The 24,607-nt window shown below is 29.2% G+C and overlaps 8 protein-coding genes across 8 annotated transcripts; 3 read left to right on the forward strand and 5 right to left on the reverse strand.

Annotated features, from left to right (window-relative positions):
* Nucleotides 1–355: 355 nt before the first annotated feature.
* PGO_134410 (rRNA biogenesis protein RRP5) lies at nt 356–1,732 on the reverse strand (the record flags this gene model as incomplete). The annotated part of the gene is made up of 1 exon (XM_028689957.1): nt 356–1,732. The coding sequence occupies one exon, from the start codon at nt 1,730–1,732 to the stop codon at nt 356–358; it is 1,377 nt and encodes a 458-aa protein (XP_028545758.1).
* A 1,576-nt stretch (nt 1,733–3,308) lies between these two features.
* PGO_134420 (50S ribosomal protein L16) lies at nt 3,309–3,851 on the reverse strand (the record flags this gene model as incomplete). Its single annotated transcript, XM_028689958.1, has 1 exon — nt 3,309–3,851. The coding sequence occupies one exon, from the start codon at nt 3,849–3,851 to the stop codon at nt 3,309–3,311; it is 543 nt and encodes a 180-aa protein (XP_028545759.1).
* Nucleotides 3,852–5,404: 1,553 nt separating this feature from the next.
* On the reverse strand, nt 5,405–5,902 carry PGO_134430 (secreted ookinete adhesive protein; the record flags this gene model as incomplete). Its single annotated transcript, XM_028689959.1, has 1 exon — nt 5,405–5,902. One exon carries the CDS (start codon nt 5,900–5,902, stop codon nt 5,405–5,407), a length of 498 nt encoding a protein of 165 aa, XP_028545760.1.
* Nucleotides 5,903–7,693: 1,791 nt separating this feature from the next.
* On the reverse strand, nt 7,694–8,368 carry PGO_134440 (hypothetical protein, conserved; the record flags this gene model as incomplete). The annotated part of the gene is made up of 2 exons (XM_028689960.1): nt 7,694–7,789; nt 7,958–8,368. 2 exons carry the CDS (start codon nt 8,366–8,368, stop codon nt 7,694–7,696), a joined length of 507 nt encoding a protein of 168 aa, XP_028545761.1.
* A 2,599-nt stretch (nt 8,369–10,967) lies between these two features.
* Nucleotides 10,968–11,557, forward strand: PGO_134450 (cytochrome c; the record flags this gene model as incomplete). The annotated part of the gene is made up of 2 exons (XM_028689961.1): nt 10,968–11,076; nt 11,313–11,557. 2 exons carry the CDS (start codon nt 10,968–10,970, stop codon nt 11,555–11,557), a joined length of 354 nt encoding a protein of 117 aa, XP_028545762.1.
* Nucleotides 11,558–12,829: 1,272 nt separating this feature from the next.
* Nucleotides 12,830–13,787, reverse strand: PGO_134460 (DNA-directed RNA polymerase II subunit RPB4; the record flags this gene model as incomplete). The annotated part of the gene is made up of 2 exons (XM_028689962.1): nt 12,830–12,905; nt 13,363–13,787. 2 exons carry the CDS (start codon nt 13,785–13,787, stop codon nt 12,830–12,832), a joined length of 501 nt encoding a protein of 166 aa, XP_028545763.1.
* A 1,644-nt stretch (nt 13,788–15,431) lies between these two features.
* On the forward strand, nt 15,432–16,328 carry PGO_134470 (acid phosphatase; the record flags this gene model as incomplete). The annotated part of the gene is made up of 1 exon (XM_028689963.1): nt 15,432–16,328. One exon carries the CDS (start codon nt 15,432–15,434, stop codon nt 16,326–16,328), a length of 897 nt encoding a protein of 298 aa, XP_028545764.1.
* A 1,219-nt stretch (nt 16,329–17,547) lies between these two features.
* Nucleotides 17,548–22,739, forward strand: PGO_134480 (nuclear formin-like protein; the record flags this gene model as incomplete). The annotated part of the gene is made up of 2 exons (XM_028689964.1): nt 17,548–17,574; nt 17,787–22,739. The coding sequence occupies 2 exons, from the start codon at nt 17,548–17,550 to the stop codon at nt 22,737–22,739; spliced, it is 4,980 nt and encodes a 1,659-aa protein (XP_028545765.1).
* Nucleotides 22,740–24,607: the final 1,868 nt, after the last annotated feature.

Here is a 24,607-nt window from a genome sequence, read left to right on the forward strand (position 1 = left end):
AAAAAAAAAAGAAGTAATAATAATGATAAAATTAAATAATAAACAAATGAGTAAAAATGAGACAAATGAAAAAGTTTACACAAAATTTAAAGGAAGAAATGTTTGCTGATTTACGGTATGCCCAATATGGCAAATAATATTATTAAAAAAAAAACACTTCAAAAAAAAAAAGCGGAATGGAGATGAATATGTATCACAATTGCAACTTGCCGCAAGTGGGTTAACACAGAGTAAAAATTTTAAAAGGAGAAAAAAAAAAAAAAAACACACACACATTTGTTTTTCCTCTCGACCCATATATGCCTGTTCCCCTCTCTACTTCTTCCCATCTCTGCAGCTTCCCCTCTCTGATGAATCAACTAAGGGAGTTCAAACTCTCGACGTACTTGTAAGCCTTTTGCTGAACCATCTTCTGACTAGCAACAGTGCCATGATTTTTTTCGAATACAAGCCATTTGGTAAAAATCATTTTCATAACTCTTGTTTTAAATTTGAACGAAATAAACCGTTCGAATATGTTCCTGACAAATTGCAGTTCATTTGTATTTAATTTTTTTTTTTTTGTTGTTGTGTCGTTTTTGGTTAAAGAATTAATATGAATGTCTAAGTAAGTAAACCAAACATCCGATCTTTTGGGGTATTCTTGAATTAATTTTTCAAAATAACTTTTTCCTCTTTCCTTATTAGAATATTTATATTCAAATCTAGCTGCATTTATGATCATACTTAAATGTTTTTTTTTTGCTAGAGAATGTAAAGATTTTAATAAAATTTCATGTGCATATTTTTCATCATTAAAAGTGCTATGTATAATTTCTAAATAATGAGACCATATTTTTTTAGAATAACGGAATTTTTTAATTGATTCTTCACATAATTCTTTTAATTCATTGAACTTTTTATTTATTTTTAACACATTTGTTGTATGTATGTAAACACTTTTTTCATTACAGCAAAGTAAGGCTCTTTTGAATATATCTCTTAACTTATTTCCATATATACATTCCATATTTATGTAACAAAAAAATATATTTCGTTTCTCTTCTACTTTATGTATATCTATATTTTTCAACGCTCTTTCTGCTATTTTTCTCGCATCTTCCAAATTTCCCTTTTCTATATAATACGCTATATAGCTAATCCAGATAGCGCTATTGTTTTTTTCTGACATTAGTAGTTTTTCGTAATCAGAAGGGGTAATCTGGTCATTTTTTCTGTCGAGGGCGGTTCCTCTTTGAGGTCGATTTGTTGCATATGGTTGATCTTTTGTTTGTTCATCTTCTTTTCTTATTTTCTTATATTTCTTATCTTTCTTATCTTTCTTATTTGTTTCATTTTCTTCCTCCGAGGGGTGATCTACCTCGACATCATTCTCCTCATCAATTACGTCCTCTTCCACCTCGTCGTCTTCACTGCTAGAAGAAATATCAGTTTGATATTCCAACTCCCTCTCCCCCCCTTTTTTGCTGCTACCTTTCGTTTTGCTTTTCTTTATCTGGGCATATAAACTCAGTTGGTTTCCTTTGTCTAGGAATTTTGTCATCGCTTTTCCTTCTTCCATTTTTTTCCTCTTCCTTTTTAATTTTCTGGTTTCATCAATTGTGCTTTTTGGGGAATCTTCCATGGAGTAGGATATTTCGTCCATCTTCTTGGTTGTTTGGTTAATTTGCCTAACCGTTACTTCATCCTTTACTCCACCATCCATTGTAGTGGATGCAACTTCTGGATCCATCATTGGATTGATTTAACCTGTTCTTCTTATTACGTAGATAAAATTAATAGAACGTTTTTAGGCATATGCGTACATTTGAATGGCTTAATTTTTTGTGTACTTCAACAAGTGTTGAGGCTCTGTCATTTTCCCCTTATAATTATATTGAGACCTTTAGTTAGTTTTCGTTCGCTTGGTTGAGTTTTTTTTTTTTTTTTTTTTTTTTATTTTTTATTTTTTTTTTTTTTTTTTTTTTTTTTTTTTTTTTTTTTTTTTTTTTTTTTTTTTTTTTTTTTTTTTTTTTTTTTTTTTTTTTTTTTTTTTTTTTTTTTTTTTTTTTTTTTTGTTCCTTGACATTATTGATTATTATCAAAATGGCTTTTCTAATATAAGCAAATTTTTTTTTATTATAAAAAAGAGTCGTGTTGAGTCAATACAGAAGGGAAGATTGGAGCGGAAATATTCAAATTAGTTCCCTCTCCAGGATATGTATGTATATGTATGTAATATATATGTAAAAAATTAGGTGTATAAATATTATACCCTTGCTCAGGGCGACATTCCGCCCCTAAGGGTACTTCATTAAGGGGAGGAAAAAAAAAAAAAAAAAAAAAAAAAAAAAAAAAATTAAAAATCAATCAAAATACAAAAAAAAAAAATGTCAGTAAAAAAGCAAAAGTAGTGTGCTATTATTACTATTATCTGAAACGAAACTACATGCTTAGTTACATACATGTACTTAAATAGTTACATTTTTATGGTATAGATATTTTTTTTTTTTTTTTTTTTTCATTAATAACATTTAGAACGAAAAGTAAAGCTAATTTTTTTATTTTTTCTTTCCCACCATTTGGATTGTCAACTTGTCTCAAGGTAACTTTATATCATTTGAAATCATTGCGTATAAAATTCAAGCCATATATATTTATACATCTCCATTTGGGAGTGGAACAATATATTCCACACGCACTCTCATTTCTTAAATACTTTTAAACTATAAATTTGGAAAATTTCCTGCATTATTATGTAAGCCCCTTCTTTTCTTTATAAATTCATACAGAAAATATAATGCCATTAATTAACTATTCGTACGAATATATATATATATATATATAAAACAGCAGTTTACTGTTGAGTTTCATAAATAAATAGGCAGAAAATTTTATGTATACTGCATACCTTGGACGTTCATATAAAAATGAGTTACAATTTTCTGGATGCCCATTTTACAAAAAAAAAAAAAAAAAAAAAAAAAAGTTCTACCTATCAGATAGTACAACTGATAAGTTATTTATACAAACTAAAAACAGATTTGAATTATATATTCATATTTTTAAAAAGAAAAAGAATGTGTAAGTGCTGTGAAAATTTTAAATTGTTCACCCTGAATTGGGATAAAAAAAAAAACTCCATGTATTGGGGAAAAAAAGAGGATGAGGAAAATTCCCCCACATATGATTGGCGTTATAAAATTTTACTTAACCATAGTAGAAAACTGATTTTACGAGGATGTAATTAAAGGATATTTGTAATGCATCTCGTTTTGCAGTTGCATTTTAATTCATTCCATTGTGATATATATATATATATATTTTTATTATTCTTCTTCTTTTTGAAACAATTTTGACTTGTACTGATTAAATTGTCTCATTTGATCATTAAGTACTTTTTTTTGGGAAATATATTTTATATTGTTAACTCTAAATAAATTATTTTGCGTTCTAAAAACACATGGAATGGCCACTTTAGCTGCTGCTTTTTTTAAAACTTTATAAACGGGGTCCTCAAATCCTAAGGTATTAAATGGGCTGATGGAAGGAATGTGGAAAATAGTTTTTCCAGTTGGTACTCTAGCAACAAAATAGTCAATAATTCCTTTCCCTTGTCCCATTTTTGTTCCATCTGGTTTTTTGGTTACACTATAAGTAGCATGAACATCAACAAAATATTCTTTTTTCTTCCCTAAGTATTTACGTATAATTTGTCTCATTTCTGCTAATTTTTCAGCTCTTATTCTTTTGGGGCAAGCAGCTATAAGTGATTTTCCTATTTTTATATCAGGACCATTCAGTGGCGTTATTCTTCCTTTTGGAGCTTTTAATCGAACAGGTTGGGGACTTTTGTAAATTATGGGCGGCATCTTGTTTTGTAATTATGCAAACAGAAAAAAAACGAGGCGATGTATGTATATGTGCGTAGGGGGAGAGGGGGAATTTTGTTTATTATACATTCGAAAAGATGAAAAGAAGTTCCCTCTTTTGGTATAAAATATCCTCTTGAAAGGAGAGATCTACAAAGATATTGTAAATATGTCTGATGCCCATCTTGTGCTCATATATTTGTATTGGCATGTATATATAGCAAATATATGTATCTCTGTACGTCTTGGAACATTCTATTCCAACCTTCTTTGTTCTGAATATTCACTAACAGAATCATTCTTCTTTTTTTTACATAATTGTCATAGTTCAATTGTTATGTAATATAATGGATCCTCCTTAGGTGAAAATGAAGAAAAAAAAAAAAAAAAACATACATTTCATATTATTTACAAAAATGTACACTTCATTCGTGTCGGTTGTTTATAAATTTTTAATTAATCCTTTTTTCCTTATGTTAACTTATTTAAGAGGGTTAAACTACTGAAAATATCCCATACGTATTTTCAGTCTTTCCACCCTTAGGCTGATCACTGATGATGCAAATTATGTGGGAAGGGAAATGGAAAAAACAATTAGCCTTTTTTCTTCTAATTTTTTTTATTTACCACATTAGTCATCAAAATGTTTAACCGGTGCAATGAGTGCACCGCTTTACCTTTTTTCCCCTCAGGTTATTTTCCTTTTGTGGGCCAAAATGTTATGATATAAGGAAAATTTTTTATGTAGCACTAAACGGCTTCTGTTTCAAAGGAATTTGACCATTCTGATGTATTTTTTTTTAGTAGCTTCTACATGTAAGTTTATTGTACGCATATATGAGTTACTTTTTTTTTTTTTTTTTTTTTTTTTTTTTTTTTAAAGTATGTGTGCTAATAACCAGCTGAAGTAATGAAACTTGTGGGAAGGTATCATTGTATCATTACATTTTTTTTACAGACCTGAACAATCGCACCACAAATAGATCTATACTTAGGCTCAGATGAGGAAATAATTTCACCACACATTCACACATACACTCAGGTACAAGGTACACATCACAGAATTTCTAATGATACGATGTCAATTGAGTTTTTTTTTTTTTTTCTTTCTTTTGTGACATGCTTTTATGAAGATATAAATCTTTATGTGTTGATGTAGGCAGAAAAGAAGATAAAAACTGTACTTTTTTTTTTTTTTTTTTTTTTTTTGGTAAAAAAGAAATATATGTAATAGGATGTGTTTAAAAATAATGTTAATTAAGAAGTGTCAACATGGAAAGAAATGGACGGAGGTAAAACAAATGATAACAGTTGAAAGTACGACAACTTTAAAGCAAGCATTCTAGAAAATATTGATGCAAAATTTTATCCAATAAGTTACATTATAATTAAAAAAAGAAAAAAGAAATTAAATATAGAAAAATAAAAAAGGCATATATAGTAAGGTTATATATGAAGGTAATACACAACTGTACCCTTTTGGCATAAACGGACAATGCAGAAAATTTTCATAAAACATGTAAATTACGTCAAGTTTTATTTTATCATTTTAATTAACAGAAACAGGAGCAGCTGCATTCCTCTGTTTGAATCCCTGTGACACTTTTGCAGGAAGAAAAACATTCGAGTATTTTATCATCATCTGTATTAGCTACTGATGTTGTTCTTTCTTCTCGATTGATTCCTTTTGGGGGAAAAATTTCTGTATGTTTATCAATTTTGGCACGTTTAGTACTTAAAGCGATAGATGATCTTGGGTCAGTATATGTTCCATTCGTATGTTCACGATCTCTGTGAAGTTTAGGCCCCTTACTTGCATTCCTGTATTTCATCGAAAAACCTGTTTTGTTCTTACAGCTGCATTCACACTCACAAAAATTATCGGGTAAACATTTTATACATTCCTTTTCCGTTCTTTTTGGGGAAAATATGTCAGCAGCTGAATAATTTGGGGATCGTTGGTGATTATGTGAGGTTATCCCAGAGTTTCTTCCTTTTGCATATGCCAATGCGAGGAGCAGAGGAATTAGCAGAATTAAAGACTTCCTCATTTTAGTAATGTGTAAATAGATATATATTATAAATAGGTATATATTATAAATAGGTATATATTGTAAATAGATATATATTATAAATAGGTATATATTATAAATAGGTATATATTGTAAATAGGTATATATTGTAAATAGGTATATATTGTAAATAGGTATATGTAGTAAATAGGTATATGTGGTAAATAGGTATGTATGCGTTTGTTTCTATGTAAATGTAAGAATATTAAGTAATTTGGGAATGGAAAAAGAATTGCTTAATAACGAAAAAAAATTGGAATTTAAGTGTAGGTCTTGAATTTTTCTAAGGAATGAATATAGTTACAACAAAAAATGGGAAAACATTAAAAATTAAAACCAATTACAAAATAAAAGAAAAAATAACAGAAAATATCAAAAATAAAAACAATTAAACTGGATGGAAAATGAAATTTGAGAGAGACAAACGAGGACGCTAACAATGATGAAATTCTTAAATTGTCCATTCCTTGGAAAGCTGCCTTTTTTTTTTTTTTTTTTCTTGCAAATAGCTACATTTTTTCTAAAAAATAGCTACTTGTTTTTTTTTTTTTTTTTTTTTTTTTTCATAAATAGCTAGCTAAATAAAATTTTCCTTTTTGCAACATTTCACATTAGTTACATTACTGGTTCATATATTTTCAGTGACCTTTTCAGTGCTTTAATCTAATATTAAAGAGTTTTGTTCAATAAAGAATAATTCTGAGTATTCAGCTGTGTGAGAAAAAATATAAATATATACACATGTGGACATATACACAATGTTGTGGTTTTCACCTTTTTGGACAAATGAATAAAAAATGAAGAGGTATATTCCCCTTTTGCATGAGTTAAAGGTAGCTAGGGAAATAACCCCTCTAATGTTTTTTTGTTAATTTGGCGCATTTTAATCAGTACTGAATGTGATATAACTTAATACATACAAGAATAGAGAGAAATTTTTTACACATGGAAATTATTTTTTTTATTTGTCGGGAAATATACATGCAACAGTATGTTTAAAATTAAAATTGATGTTGTGAAGAACTGTTAAGAGTTGCATACTTTTGATTAGGACTGAATTAGCAAATTTTTTTTGGGGTATCTATATAATTATTTGGTTAAATAAATCGTTATGAATAGAATTTTTTTTTTTTTCTTTTCATTTTGCAAGAGTAAAATTACCTCTTCTGATGATATGTGTCTTTAAATGTTATTTCATTTTGTTGAAACTTCTAATTTATGCTACCTCTCAGTCTATGCAGATGATAAGTTTTTTATTTATATTAGCATGAGAAAACGAAATCAAGAATGTTCACTATGTTAATATAAGTAAACAGGACAGAAAACTTGAATACATGACGAACAATAAATGTGTATAGAAATATATGTGTGTGCATTGTGAATATTTCCCACGCCGCACACAATTTAGCATATTATAAGAAGAAATCTGTTTCATTTATTTTAACAGGAAGTATTCTTGTATGTACATTGTGCATATACATGTACATTTATGTGCGCACATATAATACTTTGTAAAATAATGAGTTACAAAAAAGTGGCACAATTGTAAAATGGAGTCAAAATTCTGGAACAGCCTTTTGCAGATAAAATATATATACTAACTCTCTTACACAAATGTAGCACCTATATATACATAAGCATGTACATATACAATGCTTCTTTTCAGGTCTGTTTTCGCCTATTTTGTTTTTACGTTTACAATATTCAAATGTTCGAAATATGATATAAATCCTTTTCATAGCATAATTTTACAAGTGTTCCTATTTTTCATCAGCAGCAACACATGTAATTTTTCTTTTTAGCCTTTTTAATTATGGGCTCCAAGTATTGAAGGATATGGTCTTTCATAAAGTAGTATGGGTGAAACTTAATGGAAAAATTAAGTGAAAAAAATATAAAAATGGAGAGAAAAGGATAAAGTAGGTAAATATGGTGAACAACTTAAAAAATGTAAAGTGATGTGTACGAGTGTGCGGCTCTTTTATCTACATGCTTCACAATTGTAGTGGTATGAAACATTCTGTGTAATTTTACCGTTGGTGCCGAGAGTAAACATTCGTTAAAGATAAAATTACACGGAATTTGCGAACTGTTCAATTCATTTGATGCATCATTTGAGTTTTCACAGTAAGAATCTACTTCATTTTGTTCATTTAACTCATAAGTTGACTTTTCATTATATTGATTAGTTTTCGTTTTGTCGTCACAACTCTCTAATTCGCCTTTATCATTCTCATTATCTGACTTAATTTCATTACTCTCCTTTTCTAATTTAACTCCATAACTTTCATTATCTGATTTCACTTCATCACTTTCATTCACTGACTTTGCTTCATTGCTTCCATTTACTGACTTTGCTTGGTTATTTTCATTTTCTGATTTTGCTTCATCGCTTTCATTTAATGCTTCAACTCCATTAAAATTTTCGTAAGCACTATCATCCATTTTTTCAATTTATAGTTTTATATATTGTATATCATCAACCTTTTTTTTTTTGTTTTTTAGAATACTATTAATATGATATACAGTTGTTCTTAAGGCTTGTATATATTTCTATTACGTTCCTGCTTATTTATTTTTTTTTTTTTTTCCTTAGCATAAAATAAAAAAAAAAATTAGGGAATGTTTTTTCTGCTTTTTTAACATATGTCTACACATATAACGTTTTAAATAAATGTCCCTGTAAGAGCATTTTTTTTTTTTTTTTTTTTTATTTGTTTCGCATGTTTAATTATAACTTTTTATTGTCTCTTTTTGTGTATTCTGCACTTTATGCACATTTTTCTGATGTTCTGAAAGTATTTTTTCATGTCTTTTTATATTCTAGGCGAATGGATATCACGTAGTATGTGTGTTGAAATAATAAAAAGGCATATATACACAATAATTTAAAAATTTTCCATTTCTAAATTATTTTGTATAAAAAGAAATGAGTAAAAGTGGCGTTTCTTTAGCCATATAATTCATTCCGTAATTTTTAACGTGCTTCTATGTCTTATCAAGAATGTGTTGCAGAGTGAAAGGGGTCAAAAAATGTTTTTAATGGATGTTGAAATTTATCAATGTTGAATGAACTGTGAGGGTTAATATTTGCTTTTTTAGGATTATTTCATTTATAAGAAGGTTTACAGATTAAATTTTGAAAAAAGAGCATTTTTAGAAAGGAGACCTACTAAAAAAGTTTAATGCCATCATAACTGTATTTTCAAATACATTTTCGTTATATGTCTTTGGATATGTATATATAAATATGTATATTTATTTATCATGTATTTTATTTTGTCTATTACAGTTGCTGTTTCGTTTGATGAGCGGGTATGATTTAGCATTTGGCAAATTGCCATTTTGTAGCAGAAAGGCTGATAAGTAGTTACTTTATTATTATTTCATTATCAGAGTTTTACTGTTTTTATGAGTAATGAAATTATTATTTTAAATTATATTACATGTAAACATGTAGAATGATATATGACCCACTTTCGTAACAAGGCTTTTGGTTGGGTTTAACTGTTTGAATGTTTAATTTTTTTTTTTTTTTTCTCCAACTATGTCATTTATGCTAAAGTGGACTTAATTAGGACAAACATAGGGATTCAAATAAACCTGGGTAAACAAAACGTCAATAAAAATAAAATTTCTTGTTCATTGTCCATTTTAAAATTTATATTTAAATTAGTGATAAATATTCCACACATTGTGGTATCCCATTAAATCGGAACTATGTAACCTATGGGTGCATTTTTCAAATGGTCCTACTTTTCCTCTACTTTTAAATGTAAATGTATGAAATGTAAAAATGTCCAAGGGGACAAAAATAGTTGCCTATTTTTTATGCTATTATAAAGCAAAAAAAAAAAAAAAAAAAAAAATTCGGAAGTACATAAACTTCACTTGTTTTGTAATTTTTTTTTTTTTTTTCATTTAAAACCCTACAAAGAGGACACCGGTTGGGATATGATTCTTGTGCCCGTTGTGTAGAAGTGCTTGGATACAAGTATATAAATACATAAACATATAAATGTGCAAATACATAGATATTTATGTTGTTATCCTAGATTTACTTGCGTATAAACACATTGTGCATCCATTCATATCCTTATGAAAGGGATGAGGTTGTTCTTTTAAATGCTAAAACTCGTAGTTATTGCTTGCGTAAATTAGGGTATGAGAGGAATGTAACTTTTACCCTATGGGAAATTTACGTTAAATGAAACAAAAAAGTTCACACAATCTTAAAAATTTGTTCAGAAAAAAATATTCACAACGCCCTTTACATACAACATTCGCAATTCCAACATATGAAGATCTGCAATCATTGCAGGTTTTTTTTTTTTTTTTTTTTTATTGCTAAAAATAAAAGTATATATGTGCGACAGGTTTAAAAAAAAAAATAAAGAAACAATTTTTGGGCTTTTGGAAAGATTGATTATTTAATTAATTTTTAAAATAAAAATATTCCCTTATCCAATATAGAGATCAATTTGAAAAATTAAAAGCATTTTTACAATTTTTGCATTTCAAGCTTTTAATAACTCTATGCACATATAAGCACGTACACATGTACATAAAATGTTACATCTTCTACAAGTATAACAAAAACGTAAGAAAGAAAACTATAACAAAAATATACAATTAAAAACACATGTATTGAACAAAACAGGTAGGCACAAGTTAAAAAGGGAACAATAAAAAAAAAAAAATAAAATAAATAAATAAAAAAGAAAGAGCAAGGAAATGCAAAACAGTGAAGAAAAAATATTTCGAATTTAAAACGAAATTTTTGTTTAAATAATCAACACATTTTTGCTATAACCAAGATTTACATGTATAAAACATTTTTGATATTTTAAGTAGTTTTATTATGATTTCCCTTTTTTTTTCTTTTTTTCTCTTTTTCTTTACCAGATTATTTTTGAATAGTTTTTCAATATTCATCATTACACTCACAGAAGAAGTATCCAAGACTTCCACATATACGTTTTAACCTTGCAGTAGATTTGTTTTTAAATAAAAAAAGTTTTTTCATTTTGAAACAAATAGTACAATGTCCCAGATAAGACCAGAACCAAAAATAGATGTGCCTGAAGGAGATTACAAAAAAGGAGCCAAGCTTTTTAAAGCAAAATGTGCTCAATGTCATACGATTAATAAAGGTAAGAACACATATAGTGAAGGTGGTTGTATGCATCTGTTTTAGAGAACGTATTATTTTCATGTATGTGTACTGACTCTTATACGTATACGAATTTGTGTGAGTTTTAGTATGTGTATGCATATGAAAAAAAAATATATTTGTGTTCCTATGAGGAATGTATATATATATATCCAACTGAATTTATATAGTATAGACATGTTTCTACTTCTCCCTCCTCATCCTATGCTTAAAAAGGTGGAGCCGTTAAACAAGGTCCAAATTTACATGGATTTTATGGAAGAAAATCTGGAGAGTCTGATTTCCCATTTTCTGATGCAAATAAGAATTCAGGTATTATTTGGTCAGATAAGCATTTATACGAATATTTACTGAACCCGAAGTTATACATCCCTGGAACGAAAATGATTTTTGCGGGTATCAAGAAGGAAAAGGAAAGGGCAGATTTGATTGAATATTTAAAGAAGGCTTCGTCAGAGTGAGATGTAGAAGTGGAAAAATGGAAGAGTGGAAAATAAGTTAAAATAACACACATTCGATAAACTAAAGTGCACGTACATTCTGTTACAATTTTCTTCTTGATAAAATGGCCAATCTGTATATGTGCAGCATTATGAAGAGTATAACAATAATTTGTGTGGTTCATTTTTATCAGTAAAAAATGTAATCCTTATGACGCATCATTTTGTGTTTTTTGTGTATGTGTATGTATATGTGTGTTTTTTTTTTTTTTTTTTTTTTTTTTTTTTTTTTTTTTTTTTTTTTTTTTTTTTTTTTTTTTTTTTTTTTTTTTTGCGAAAGTACTCTGTTCATAAGCCACGTAATGAAATGAAAAATGAAAGATAAAACAGACTGAAACAGAAAGGAGAGAAACGAGGAAAAATAAGAAAAGGAAAAAAGAGACAGATAGGTATAGTGATGATTTTATAAATGGAAAAGAATAATTGGAAGGTAATATCGTCCAATTACTCCTCCCAAAAGTACAATTCACCATGTAATAGAATAAACACAAGGGAAAATGTACACATAATATATAACATATATGCTTATCTGTTTCATGTATTTATAACTGCTTTTTGTTCGATGCATATAAATTCCATTTTCATGATGGACATATTTTTTTTGATAAAATATATTTGTTACGTATGTACATTCGTATAGTGCATATAAATTTAAAAGTATGCTAATCCCCTGTTGCTTTAAAATACCAAAGTAGGATATACGTTGTTTCCACTTGTTTAATTAACATAATTTTTTTCCTTTTTTTTTTTAAAAAAAAAAATGTTTAAAAAAGTTATAGCATATTAGAATGGCTAAACAAACTGGAAAAATGTTTGGGAATGCAAAGATGAGTATAAGCAATATGTGTACAAAATAAAATAAAAAAAAATAAAATAAAAATAAATAAAATGGGAAAAAAAAGAATATTCCATGTTGGAAAAGAGGCTTAATAAGAATTTTTGGACATCTATTAACCTGATTCCCAAGTACACATCATGTTGACATGACTATATGGTCAAAGTGAAGAATATTTGTTTAAAACAAGTTAAAAAGGTATATGCATAAAGGGGGGTGAAGGGAAGCTTATATAACAGTGTTAAGATAAAAGTATAAATAGAGATTAATGAAGAAACATACAAGTGATGCATGGATGCATGGATGCATGGACTCTTTGTGTAGCTAAATCTTTAAGGAAACTTAAACAATTTTATGTTATCCTGGGTCTACAATTTCTCGAATTATATGTTCTCTCATTAGGGAGTATCAAAATTTGTAATATGAACTTTCTTGAGTAAATTTAACATATCCTCAATTTTATTTTCATCACACCTAAAAAGGGATGGAAAAAAATAAAAAAAATAACGGAGAAAAAAAAATGTACACTTGGTATTATAAAAAATGAAGTTAAATAACAAAGTGGTGAATTAAAAATGAAAATTCGGGAAGTATTATAAGCCATGAACTATTGTTGCTGTTGTTTTCTTTTTTAAGATGTGCATAAACAATAGTGAACATGTTAATGTATTGCAAATGTAGGTGTTGGGAGCAATGATTTTATCACGACATGAAATGATGCGGTAACTTTTGATGGTTTTGAAGGTGTTTATGCTTTTCCCAGTATTGATCAAATGTGCAAAAAAAATGGCATATAGATAGCGAATACAAAAATGGACAAATGTGCAAATAAAGGAGGCTGAAAATGCAACAAATGTAGAAATGTAGAAATGCCCATGTACACGCACATCTGTGCGTGCGTCAGGCAGTAGCTTCCACATATTCATCCTACTTCTTCTCCCCGTAATTCAAAATAACATAGAGGTCAACTAAATTAATACAGTTAATATCTATCATCTGAATTTTTTCCTTCTTATCAATGTTATACGTATGTATTTCTTTAAAAAAGTTAACAATTTTTTTTGAAGTAATATCCATCCATTCAGTGAGTTGCTGATAGTCTTTATTGTACAATTTTTTTGGTATTAAATGAGGGCTCGTGTCAGCTATATATTTTTGAATTCCTTTGTATAGAATTTTATCAGATAATAATTTCATAAAATATTTTTCGTATATATTTTTAAATGAGTCTTCTTTTTTGAGTATCATCTTAGTGCATAGATGTTTGTCTATTTGCTTGGCACATTCCAGTTCTTTTTTTATAACCATGAATGCTTCAAATTTTGTTATGTGTTCATCTTTCCCTAGGACTTTCATTTTTCTTCTCCTCGTGTGTTTCTTTGTAGGGGTGGGTTACAGGTGTGTTGTAGAGTTAGTGTATGAGCAGGTTATACTAGGGTACCTACGATATGCTCCTGTGTGTTTATTCAAATGCGCATGGTTTTATGTATGATGATACTTTAAGGAAAAGGATATCTCTACACAATCACTTAAGTTTTTTTCAGAGATAATTAATTTTGTTATTCAGTGGATGAACTTGGAAAAAAAAAAAAAAAAAAAAAAATACTTTTTAAATGTTTCTTTTAGAACTAATTCTTTAATCTAAACGTTTCTATTGTGGCACATTTATGGTTCCGTCGGAGAGGATAGACATACAACATTGATACTTAGTCGATGACATGGTATATACATAATTGCACAGCATTGTGCACGTGCGGTTGTTGAATATGCTTATGATATCTATTATGTGTTATCTGTATTTTTTTTTTTTTTTTTTTTTACACTTGGACTTATTTTGCTTCTCTTATCATGTGGGGTATGCATTCATCTACATGCACAAATTCCCACAAGGGCGAATTGGAATAATCCTGAATTTATTGTTGTTCTCCTAAGTGCAAAAAATGAGTTTCGGTATTTTCGTACAAGATTTTGTTGAATAAGGAATTTTTTCTTTTTTTTTTTTTTTTTTTTACCTGAACAAATAACATTTTTTGAACATCTAGAAATTAGGGTATAATTTATTTCTTCCCATCGCTTTGGATTACTTATACATACATTGCACTGGGTTGTGGTGGTAGCAGTGGCGGTAGATGAATCATTTTTTAGTTCCTTATAATATTGACAAATAAATTGAAAAAATAGTTTGCCAATTCTGACTAAACAAGTATTTTTTTTTTTTTTTTCTAACACCTGATGCTGCTGTAAACTCCCTTTCTTATGCTCACATGCACTTACTCCTTATTATCATTGTGTACTTATTTTTTTTTTGCCCCTATTAGGGTGTTCAATTTAAAGAATCCGAAAAAAAGCACAGTTTTACATACTTACTATTAGAGGATATATAAAGCGTTCGAGGAATATTTTTATTTTTGCTTATCAAAAATTGAAGAACCTAATTTCTGTGCATTGAAAAATGTGCATCTTTAAAAATCATGTGAAATAAAACGGGACATAATGAAGATAAAGAGAAGAGGTATGTCCTTATCTTGAAAAGAAAGAATAATTAGTATTCCTTTTTTTTTTTTTTTTTCTTGCAAAAAGTTTATCAAGGCAAGGGCTACTTGTTCCGTTAAACATTTTACATGGATGAAAAGAATGAAGCAAAACATACATAATCCTGCATGTCGTGCCGTTGCATATCCAGGTATTACCTTTTCCCTGTTAATAATAGCACACTGTAAGTAAATTCCATTTTTTATTTACTTATTTTACTTTATTATTTTTATTTTATATTTTTCCCCCCTTTTATTTTTGAAATCCTTTTAACAATTTCAAGAAAAAATCCATTGTAATTTTTTCCTTCATCATTTAAATTAAATACACAAAAGTAATTTCGGCTGTATTCCGTCAAAAATTGAGCACAAAAAGGAGTTTACAATCTAGTAGTGACCTAAGTTTTAGTAGTAGTAGTAGTAGTGAATTTTTTTTTTATTTCAAGAATTGGTTGAATGAATAAACAAAATGGTTTTAATAAAAGCGGAGAATAACGAAGGGAAAAATGTTGGGGAAGGTAAATTTAGTCCATTTTTTTTTGTTCTGTTTGGAGATATACAATATGGGATGATAAGAGGGAATCACGGGTGGTATGAAGAAAGAAAATTACTAAAGGAAGCTATAAAAAAAACGAACAAATTAAAACCACCATTTGTTGTAGCCATGGGTGATTTAGCAAATAAATTTCCTATAGATGAATTACAGAATGAACAATATAAAGATTTAAAAACTGATTTGGAAGAATTAGATAAATCAATCGATTTATATGTTTTTTGTGGAAATCACGATGTTGGAAATGAACCAACACATGAGACGATAAGTAATTTTGAAAACATTTGGGGAGACTCGTATTACAGCTTTATATATAATAATTGTGGATTCATAATTTTAAATTCTGCTGTTTTTTTTAATGAGACTCATGTACAAGATTTAAAGGAAAAGCAATTGTTATGGTTAGAAGAAACTTTAAAAAACATGGTTTCCAAAAATGTTAAGCACAAATTTTTACTTTTACATCATGCACTTATGTATGATAACATATATGAAGATGAAAATATTGGTTTGATCTATGGAGATAAGTTTCATAACTATTCAGAGAAAAACAAATTTCATATTAAAAAGGAAACGAGATTAGTTATATATGAATTATTAAAAAAATACAAAGTTAATAATGTCTTTTGTGCACATTTACATGGTAATAGGGAGAAAAATATTGATGCGAATATAAAACAAGTAACCATTTCTGCAGTCGGAATGCAGGTTACAAATGATCGTTCTGGTTTATTAATCGTACAGGTATTAGAAGAATGTGTGGATTATAAGTATTATCCATTTCAATTCGTTCCAAATTTAATAAAGGTTTAACCTGGACCAATTCTGACCTTTTTTTTTTTTTTTCATTTGTATATGTAGAGGTCATTCTTTTTTTTCTTTTTCAAATGAGTCTATATCATTGAAAATTTTTTCTAAGCACACACGGGATGGGAAAAACCTTTACTCATTTATATCCAGTAGTACCACACAAGGTGTATAAAATATATTTATGCTTTTAAATTCTTTTTGTGCGTTCGTATATGTAAATAAATATGCTTTAAAATGTTTTTATATCCGTGCTAATGAATAGCTTGTTTCAACGTTCGACGAGATATGCCTTTTTTTTTTTTTTTTTTTTATCAAAAAGTGTGCATATGATTGATATAGCAAGGGATTGGAAGAGGGCTTCATCCCTTGTTATTTCTTGATATTTTACGTCTTTTCACCCGGTCGCATATTTCAGTGCACATATTTTATCCCGCCCGTTCCCTCTTTTACGTGCTTTTTTAACTGATTTAAATAATTTAATGAATTGCGTAATTAAAAAAAGGAAGAGGAACCTTTTTCCATAACCTCAAAGCTTAAATGTTTAGGTATATAAGCACGGGCATATATATAGACACGTACATATACAAAGACATACAAAAAAAAAAAAAAAAAAAAAAAAAAGGTCACTTAAAAACTGAATTCTGCAGTTTTTACTTTTTTTTTTTTTTTTTTTTTTAAAGTACGTGTCTTTGTAAAATTTGCATAAAAGAGAAAATTAGGAATAAGAATATAGAAACATAGCTTTGTAGACCATCCTGCAGCGTGAACCATGAATACTTGCACGTATTATTTAACAGGGATGGGTTTTATGTGTTATTGTTGCGTAGTATTATGTATTCTCCATTAATTACACACATGCATATACACAGGCAAATGTCACGTAAGTGATTATGCATATGTACAGAAATCTACATATGTGCAGAAATCTACATATGTGCAGAAATCTACATATGTGCAGAAATTTACATATGTGCAGAAATTTACATATGTGCAGAAATTTACATATGTGCAGAAATCTACATATGTACAGAAATCTGCATATGTACAGAAATCTGCATATGTACGAATGCGTTAAAGACCATTTTGGCGCATTCATCTTTTTGATTTTCCTGTATTTGTTTACCATTTTTGTGGAGTAAACGTGCGAACAAAACAAACTGGTATATTCTTTTTGAACGAAGTTTTTTTTTTTTTTTTTTTTTTTTTTTTTTTTTTTCCCTTAATGGCAATCCCCACAATACTGGTGCATGTACTAACTGAGAAATATAGAAAATGTGAAAATGTCATAGTAGTGAACTCTGATGGATTTCAACAATTCAAGAGATATGAAGCGTATAAGTGAAAGCGCATATTTAGCCACACTTATATGTATGTTCAAAATTGCACAAGGTGAAATGTGCACAGATCCTTGGATACCCTCTTAGCGTTCATGTTACCCCCTTTCTTCTGTTAACATTTCAGGAAAATGTGAAACTTAAAAGGTTGAATGAAAAACTTTTGTATCTTCTGAATAAGTACAGGTACGCATATTTGAAGTCACTTGAACTTGTGAGTTTTTATGAAGAGCTAATCAAAAGGAAATGCAAAGAAAACCAACAAGAGAAGGAACTTGTAGAGGGAAAAACTAGAAAACGGCAATTGGAAGATACTTGGAAGGAAGAACTCATGATAAGGAAGGAATTAAAAATCAAGACAAAAAGAAAAGAAACGTCTACTGATTTAATGTCATGTGGTATCGATGGGGTTGCTACGGTAGGTGGTGCAGTTACGGTCTCTCCTGCGTTTCCCCATGGTGACGACTGCCAAGGAAAGGGAGGGAAGTCGGTAGCGGAGAAGTTCGTAGGGGAGAAGTCCGCAGAGTCAAAGTCTGCAGAGTCAAAGTCTGCAGAGAATCCCATTGATAAAGACCACGCTCAGCACACACTTGATAACCCAGGGAATGAGTCCAACAAAGACAGTACGAGCGAAAGAAATAAATCAAATTACGTAAACCTCGGTGCACTAGATTTCAGCGCATATAGAGAAGACTCTGAAGGTTACATAAAATATTGTGAAAAGAAGAAAGCACCAACGAGCAATGAAAAAACGAATGTAGAATCGAGTTGGAGTAATCAAATGAAACAGACGCATCAATCTGAGTTTAGGAAACGACCTCTTTTCAATCAATCCATGTATGGAGTGAAACACAGTGTAATAAAAGCCTCTCAAAATCGTCTTCTACCTTTTAACAATAAAAGTGTGTATGGAGATAATAAGTATCCCAAATTTCACGGAGCGAAAAAGGAAGATATGATAACCAACAAGAGCGTATATATTAGTAGTGGAAACCTGGGGGGAAGTTTAATAAGCAGAAATATGGGATTTCCCAGAAAAATTGCAAAGAACGAATTACACAAAAGTAGTTTAATTTCTGCTTCCCATAAACCAATAACCAATTTGAATAAAAGTGTTTATATAGAAACAAAAGGGGGATATAACAGGAGCAGTAATTTAAGTGAAGGGTTGGGTAGTACCAATAGAGGAACACATATAAACAGGGATAATATTAAAAAGAACGAGAACATCATGCCATCAAATAAAAAGGTTAACTTATCTAACATGTCAAATATAACGAACATGGGAATAAATTTTCAAAATAGTGTTTATTCTAAGAGAATGCACTCTTCCAGTTTTCTCGCTGGTGGTGGTACTAGTGGAAATGGCTCTTCTATTTCTTTTAACGGGGCTCTAAATAAAAGTGTTTACATTAGAAGTAACACATCTATGGGGAATGAGAAAAAGAGGAAGACTAACGAAGTGAGAGAAGATTACAAAATTTGTTCGATGAATGACAGAGTTAAGGTTGTAGAAGATGGGAATTGCAAGTTAGACAGTCCACAGGCAGATAGAGAAATTTCCAATAATGCAAATGATTGTGTACTAGGGGAAAGAAATATGGATGACATGGAAGACGTGGAAAAGGAACAAATAAATATGAGCACGACAACAGATTTGAACTATATATATGCACCACTAACATTAGAAAATATTGAAAATTTAATGGGTAACGAAATTTACTGTGCAGATTATACTGTTAGTAGTAGTTCATTAAGGAATAATCAATTGGGGGAGAGAGAAAAGGTTGATGGAATTGAGGCAGTATCAGTAGAAAATGATAATAAATATGGAAAAGAAAAGATGAAAGGATGTCCACTTGAGACAGAAAATTACTCAGCTAGGGATGAAGAGCTGAGAAAATACAATGAAGATGTTGTATCTGATAAGAAGGAAATACTTCCAAAGTTTGTGCAGGAGGCGGATAACAAAAGTTCAGTTTTTTTAAACAAGATAAATCCTGTTATGGGAAGGATAAATGCTTGTAATCTACAGGAAATTAACAACCAACTGTGTGAAAAGAATATTCAATCAATGGAAGAGAACATAGACAAAAAGAATTGCTCTTTGAATGATAAGGTGGAAATAGAGAGAATCATCTCTTCAGATAAACACATCGATTCTTTAGATAAATATCAAACAGATGTAGGAAGTTCTGTTAAGGGTAGAACGGATGGCAATGGAGATGATCCATATAACGAGGGGTACATCAAAAACGGGAATGAAAATTTTCCTAGTTATAAAGAGGGAAACGAACAAAAGGAAATATTAAACGGTGTAATGTGGGAGAAAGAGACAGACGATTCTACTTTGAAAAAAGAAAGTGGTAAATATGTAAAGTTGACAACAGAAGATGATATAAAAAATAGTGTAATTAAGAGGGATAACAAAAGTGACATAGGTGGTTTAAGTCAAAAATTTGATGAAAACAAAAGCAAAGAGGTAAAAAAGGAACGCAATGAAATCCCTGTAAAATTTCAAAACATCATTTTAAGTATAAATGATGAAATTAAGAAGAAATTACAAAGAGGAAATGAAAATAGCGACAGTTTTCATATTCCAAAAGGTAATGATAGAAATGCAAATGGAACTATATTTACGTCTAATTTGTTGCCATACCAGGAAAAGAGAGGCGAACAGGGAGGCGAAGCAGAAATGAGCGTTAGTAATAGCAGGGCGAATTTACACATAGAAATGAGCACAGGTGTAAGATATATTTCTCTTGACATTATCGACATTGATAGTGCCATGAATGAAGGTCTTTACAACTACAAAGATGTAGAAGAAAGTTACATTAAAAGTGAGACTAATATAAAAGATATATCCATATATGATAATATACTGAAAAGGGGGGTACAAAATAAGAATAATTTACCTTGTTATAGTACAAATGGTTGCTACAGTTCTGATGTTGAAAAAGCAGAAGAAATGTGTCTATTTAAATCCTCCCAAGATGTTAAAAACGATATAGTGAAAGTTATAGGAATATCCATTTTTGATTGCCTAAATGAAGGACCATTTATGCCATCAATTTCGTTAATAAATGACGAGAAATTATCATTGTGGTTCACAAAAAAGATAAGAGAAAAGAGCATGAAAAAAAATGCCCTAGTAGAATCTAATTGTAGAAATAATAATTTTTTTTTGAACATAAAAAATAAGAGAGTGAGCTGTATGGGTTATTTCACACAACCAGTTACCATCATGTTATGCTCTTTAAAGCGACAAAATGAATATAAAAGTTTAAAGAAAATTATAACATCTGTTGTCCTTTGTACATGTGATTCTACTACCTTAGAAAAACTTTTACACACGATACCGGAATCGAACAGCAAAAATTTTTCTCTCTGGGTAGAAGCTTTGCACAAATTAGATATTCATCTAGGTCCTAAAAGAAAAAGAAATATAATTAAAAAGTTTTTACAAATAACCAAGGAAGAGACAGCAGATGGAAATCATGATAGCAGCAATGGTCCTTATGATGAGGATTCTGAGTCTGAAGAAAATGAAGAAGATAAGGACACGACAGGGAGAATAAATAAGTATGATAATTTCCAATTAAAGACGTATGCTTTTATGAAAGGAATGAATACGTATGATGGTTATCTAAATGATTCCTATTCTTCAAAAGGAACAGAACAGCTATACAATGCATCTACTCCTGTTTCTTCAGGAGATATTTTGTGTGCAGAGAAAAAGAATGGAGAAGATTTGCAAATATATGAAGATGAGGAATTTTGTCTATTTGTGTGCACCATACCGAACATTCACAAAAGATTTCGATATTTGTTACTGATAGAAAATTTTAATTTTATATATGAAGATCTATTGAAAAATATTCATAACAAACTAAGAAGTATTGAGTTAATAACCCATAAACATTTGCAGTTGAAGCAACTATTTTGTAACATTTTGTTTTTGTGTAACTGGTTAAATGAGCCAAAAATGTACAAATGGTTTCATTGGGATCTGGTTGTTCGAAAGATAGAAAAAGTTCACGGATATTTGGAAAATGGAAAAATATCAAGGGATAGAAGTATAATGCTCCTTCTCGTTGAACACACAGGGGAAATTTTCAGTGATAAGGAATTGCATGAATTGAAAAAGATAAGCGAATTTCATATAAAGGACCTCTATGATAGGTCTATTGATTTTATTAATTCTTTTCTCGAGCTAAATAGTGAAATGGACACAGATACGTTTGTGCGGAACTGTTGTGTTGGATATGCACAGGTTCTAGAATCAGAGGAAGATGCACATGCAGATGTAAATGAGATGGAGGGAATAAACTCCAGAACAAACGCAGGATCAGACTGTCCTGCTAGCGCGGACACTATGGGTGACAATAGCAGAGGGGAAAACTTCTTAAAAGACAAATTTCTCGAAAAAGTACACGAATTTGTAGAAAATAAGTACGAAAGGATGTTGTTAATTATTTCAAGGTTAGTGCTGCTAATAAAGCAATATATAGCACTTATCATATGGTTAGGAGACATTAGACCTTTCTATCCCCTTTTTAGTTATGTGGATGAAACGAGAAAAGTGAAATATTCTCAAGATTTATTTGTAAATTTTGTATCCTTTTTCGAGTCCTACAATAAATATATTAGTATTGTCAAAAAGAATAGCGAATTAGGTAAAAATAATGAGAGAAAAAAACATTTATTTCTAAATGATAATACAAGTGATTGTTTTTTGGGGTCAGATTATTATTCTTCTACGCTGAATGATGGAAATGTAAAAATGGACAAAAATATGCAAGATGCGAACTCTGTTAGGTATGACAATCGAATCAGTAAAGGTGTTAATAACAACACGTTGAAAAAAAAATGTAACTATGGTTTGGATATGAGTAATGATAACAATGACTCTTCCAAAATGTTAAATACAGAATTTAAAAAGAGAAAATCACTAACGAATACTGTATATTATGCATGTGAAGTTAAAAGAAAAAGTGTGGAAAAGGAAAGACGACGTAAATCTATTAAAAGGACAAGTTTTGAAAACACATGTAAAGAGGAACTTCATCTTTATGACTAGGGGATGCCACACCTTTAGCTTTTATTTTTTTTATTACCTTTTGTTTTAGTAATATTTTAATGAGTTTTACTTTATGTTTACATAAAATGTGTGTTTGCTAATATTGTGACGGGAGAGTGTAACTTTATTTTTATTTATTTTTTTTTTCATATAATTCAATGACATTAAAAATTAGGCCAGCACATTTTTTAATTGTTTGTTGTGCATTTCGAACGGGCTTGGTAAGAACAGTTTTTTCCTTTTATTTTATTTTATTTTTATTTTATTTTTAATTGTTTTGATTAATTTTGGCTTATTTTGATTTATTTTGACTTACTTTGATTTACTTTGACTTATTTTGACTTATTTTGTTTTATTTTACCATTTTTATGAGCATATAATTTTGGAGGTTGCACAAGCATTCATCTTTGAGTTGTCTTATAAGTTATGCTATATCTCGTTGTCGTTTCGATATGGCATGTCTGAGTCTTTCGATTTGAGGCATGCTGTGTGTGCAAGTGCTTATCTTTTTAAGCATAGTAAATGATCGGCAAAATTTACTTGTCTCCATATGCCTCTAACAATTTGTTCATATATAAGTTGTAATGGTGAACATATGCATGCTCAGCATATATAAACGTACATCATGTCCCTCTTTATAACATTTTAAAATGTGAAATGCACAGTATGGTTGTAAAAAAAAAAAAATGGACAAATTTGCGTAGGTATGAAAAAATGGAAAAAGTCTAAGAAACGTGTGGAAAAGTGGAAAACATAAGAATCGTGTGAAAAAATTCGTGTACAAATATTGGCAAAAAAAAAAAAAAAATACTCTTAAAAATCAACTGTGTCTTACGCCACCACTCTATGAAACGTGCTGAGTAACGCAAAAATAAAGAAAAAGAAAAAAAAAAAAAAAAAAAGTAAAAATAAAATAAATAAAAATATAAATAAAATTAAAATTAAAAAATATCGTATTTATTTATCCTATAATTAAATTCTTCGTGTTATGAAAAACACCTTTTTTTTATTCAAGAAGCACATGGGTAATTGTGTAATTGAATTCTTTACATGGGTTTACGAATGCATATATCTACTAATGCATATTGGAAAATAACGCATTTTGCAGGAGCTGTGTGTTTTTTTTTTTTTATCACTAATGAGTTAAATGCACTATTTTAAAGTAGGAAATTTTGAAAAACTTTTCAAAGCGTTTATTCCGAATTATTAATAGTTTTAATAGGCTGATTTTATTTTGATTTTATGGAAGTTTCGTTAGAAAATTAAGAAAAATATGTTATTCATTTTTATAAGCATCTCAAAATGTTATGGTTTTACCCCTTCTGCTTGCCAAGCTCGAATTTTTTTTTTTTTATCCCTTTTTTTTTTTTTTTTTTTTTTTTTTTTTACACGATGGTATTTATTCGACTTCTTTTACCAGTGCTTTTTCCCGTGCCATTTATATTTTCCTCCTCACTCTTATTTGGTTATTCAGAAGAGTTTTTATTTATTTGAAATACATTGCTCTTTTCATGTTAATCTATAAATATATGTAAATCATACATATATAAAAAAAAGATTTATACTGATAACTTTTTCAGATTTTTACATTTTTTTCTTTTGATAAATACAAGCACATTTATTACAAAGTAAAAAGCGTAATTTTTTTTTTTTTTTTTTTTAACTATTTGATTCGTGTAAAATAAACTTCATGAATGAATGAGAGCACAAATGTAAGAACAAATGGTCTTACATATATATGCATAGGTACATATAAACATGAATAGATATATGCTAACATTTTATTTTTGTGATAAAATCCTTTTTTTACAGCTGTTTTATTCATTTCGAGACGACACGCTTTCATTTCCCGTAGGAGCTATTCGTTT

Source organism: Plasmodium gonderi (assembly GCF_002157705.1).
Source record: "Plasmodium gonderi DNA, contig: Chr13, whole genome shotgun sequence".
NCBI classification, from domain to species: Eukaryota; Apicomplexa; class Aconoidasida; order Haemosporida; family Plasmodiidae; genus Plasmodium; species Plasmodium gonderi.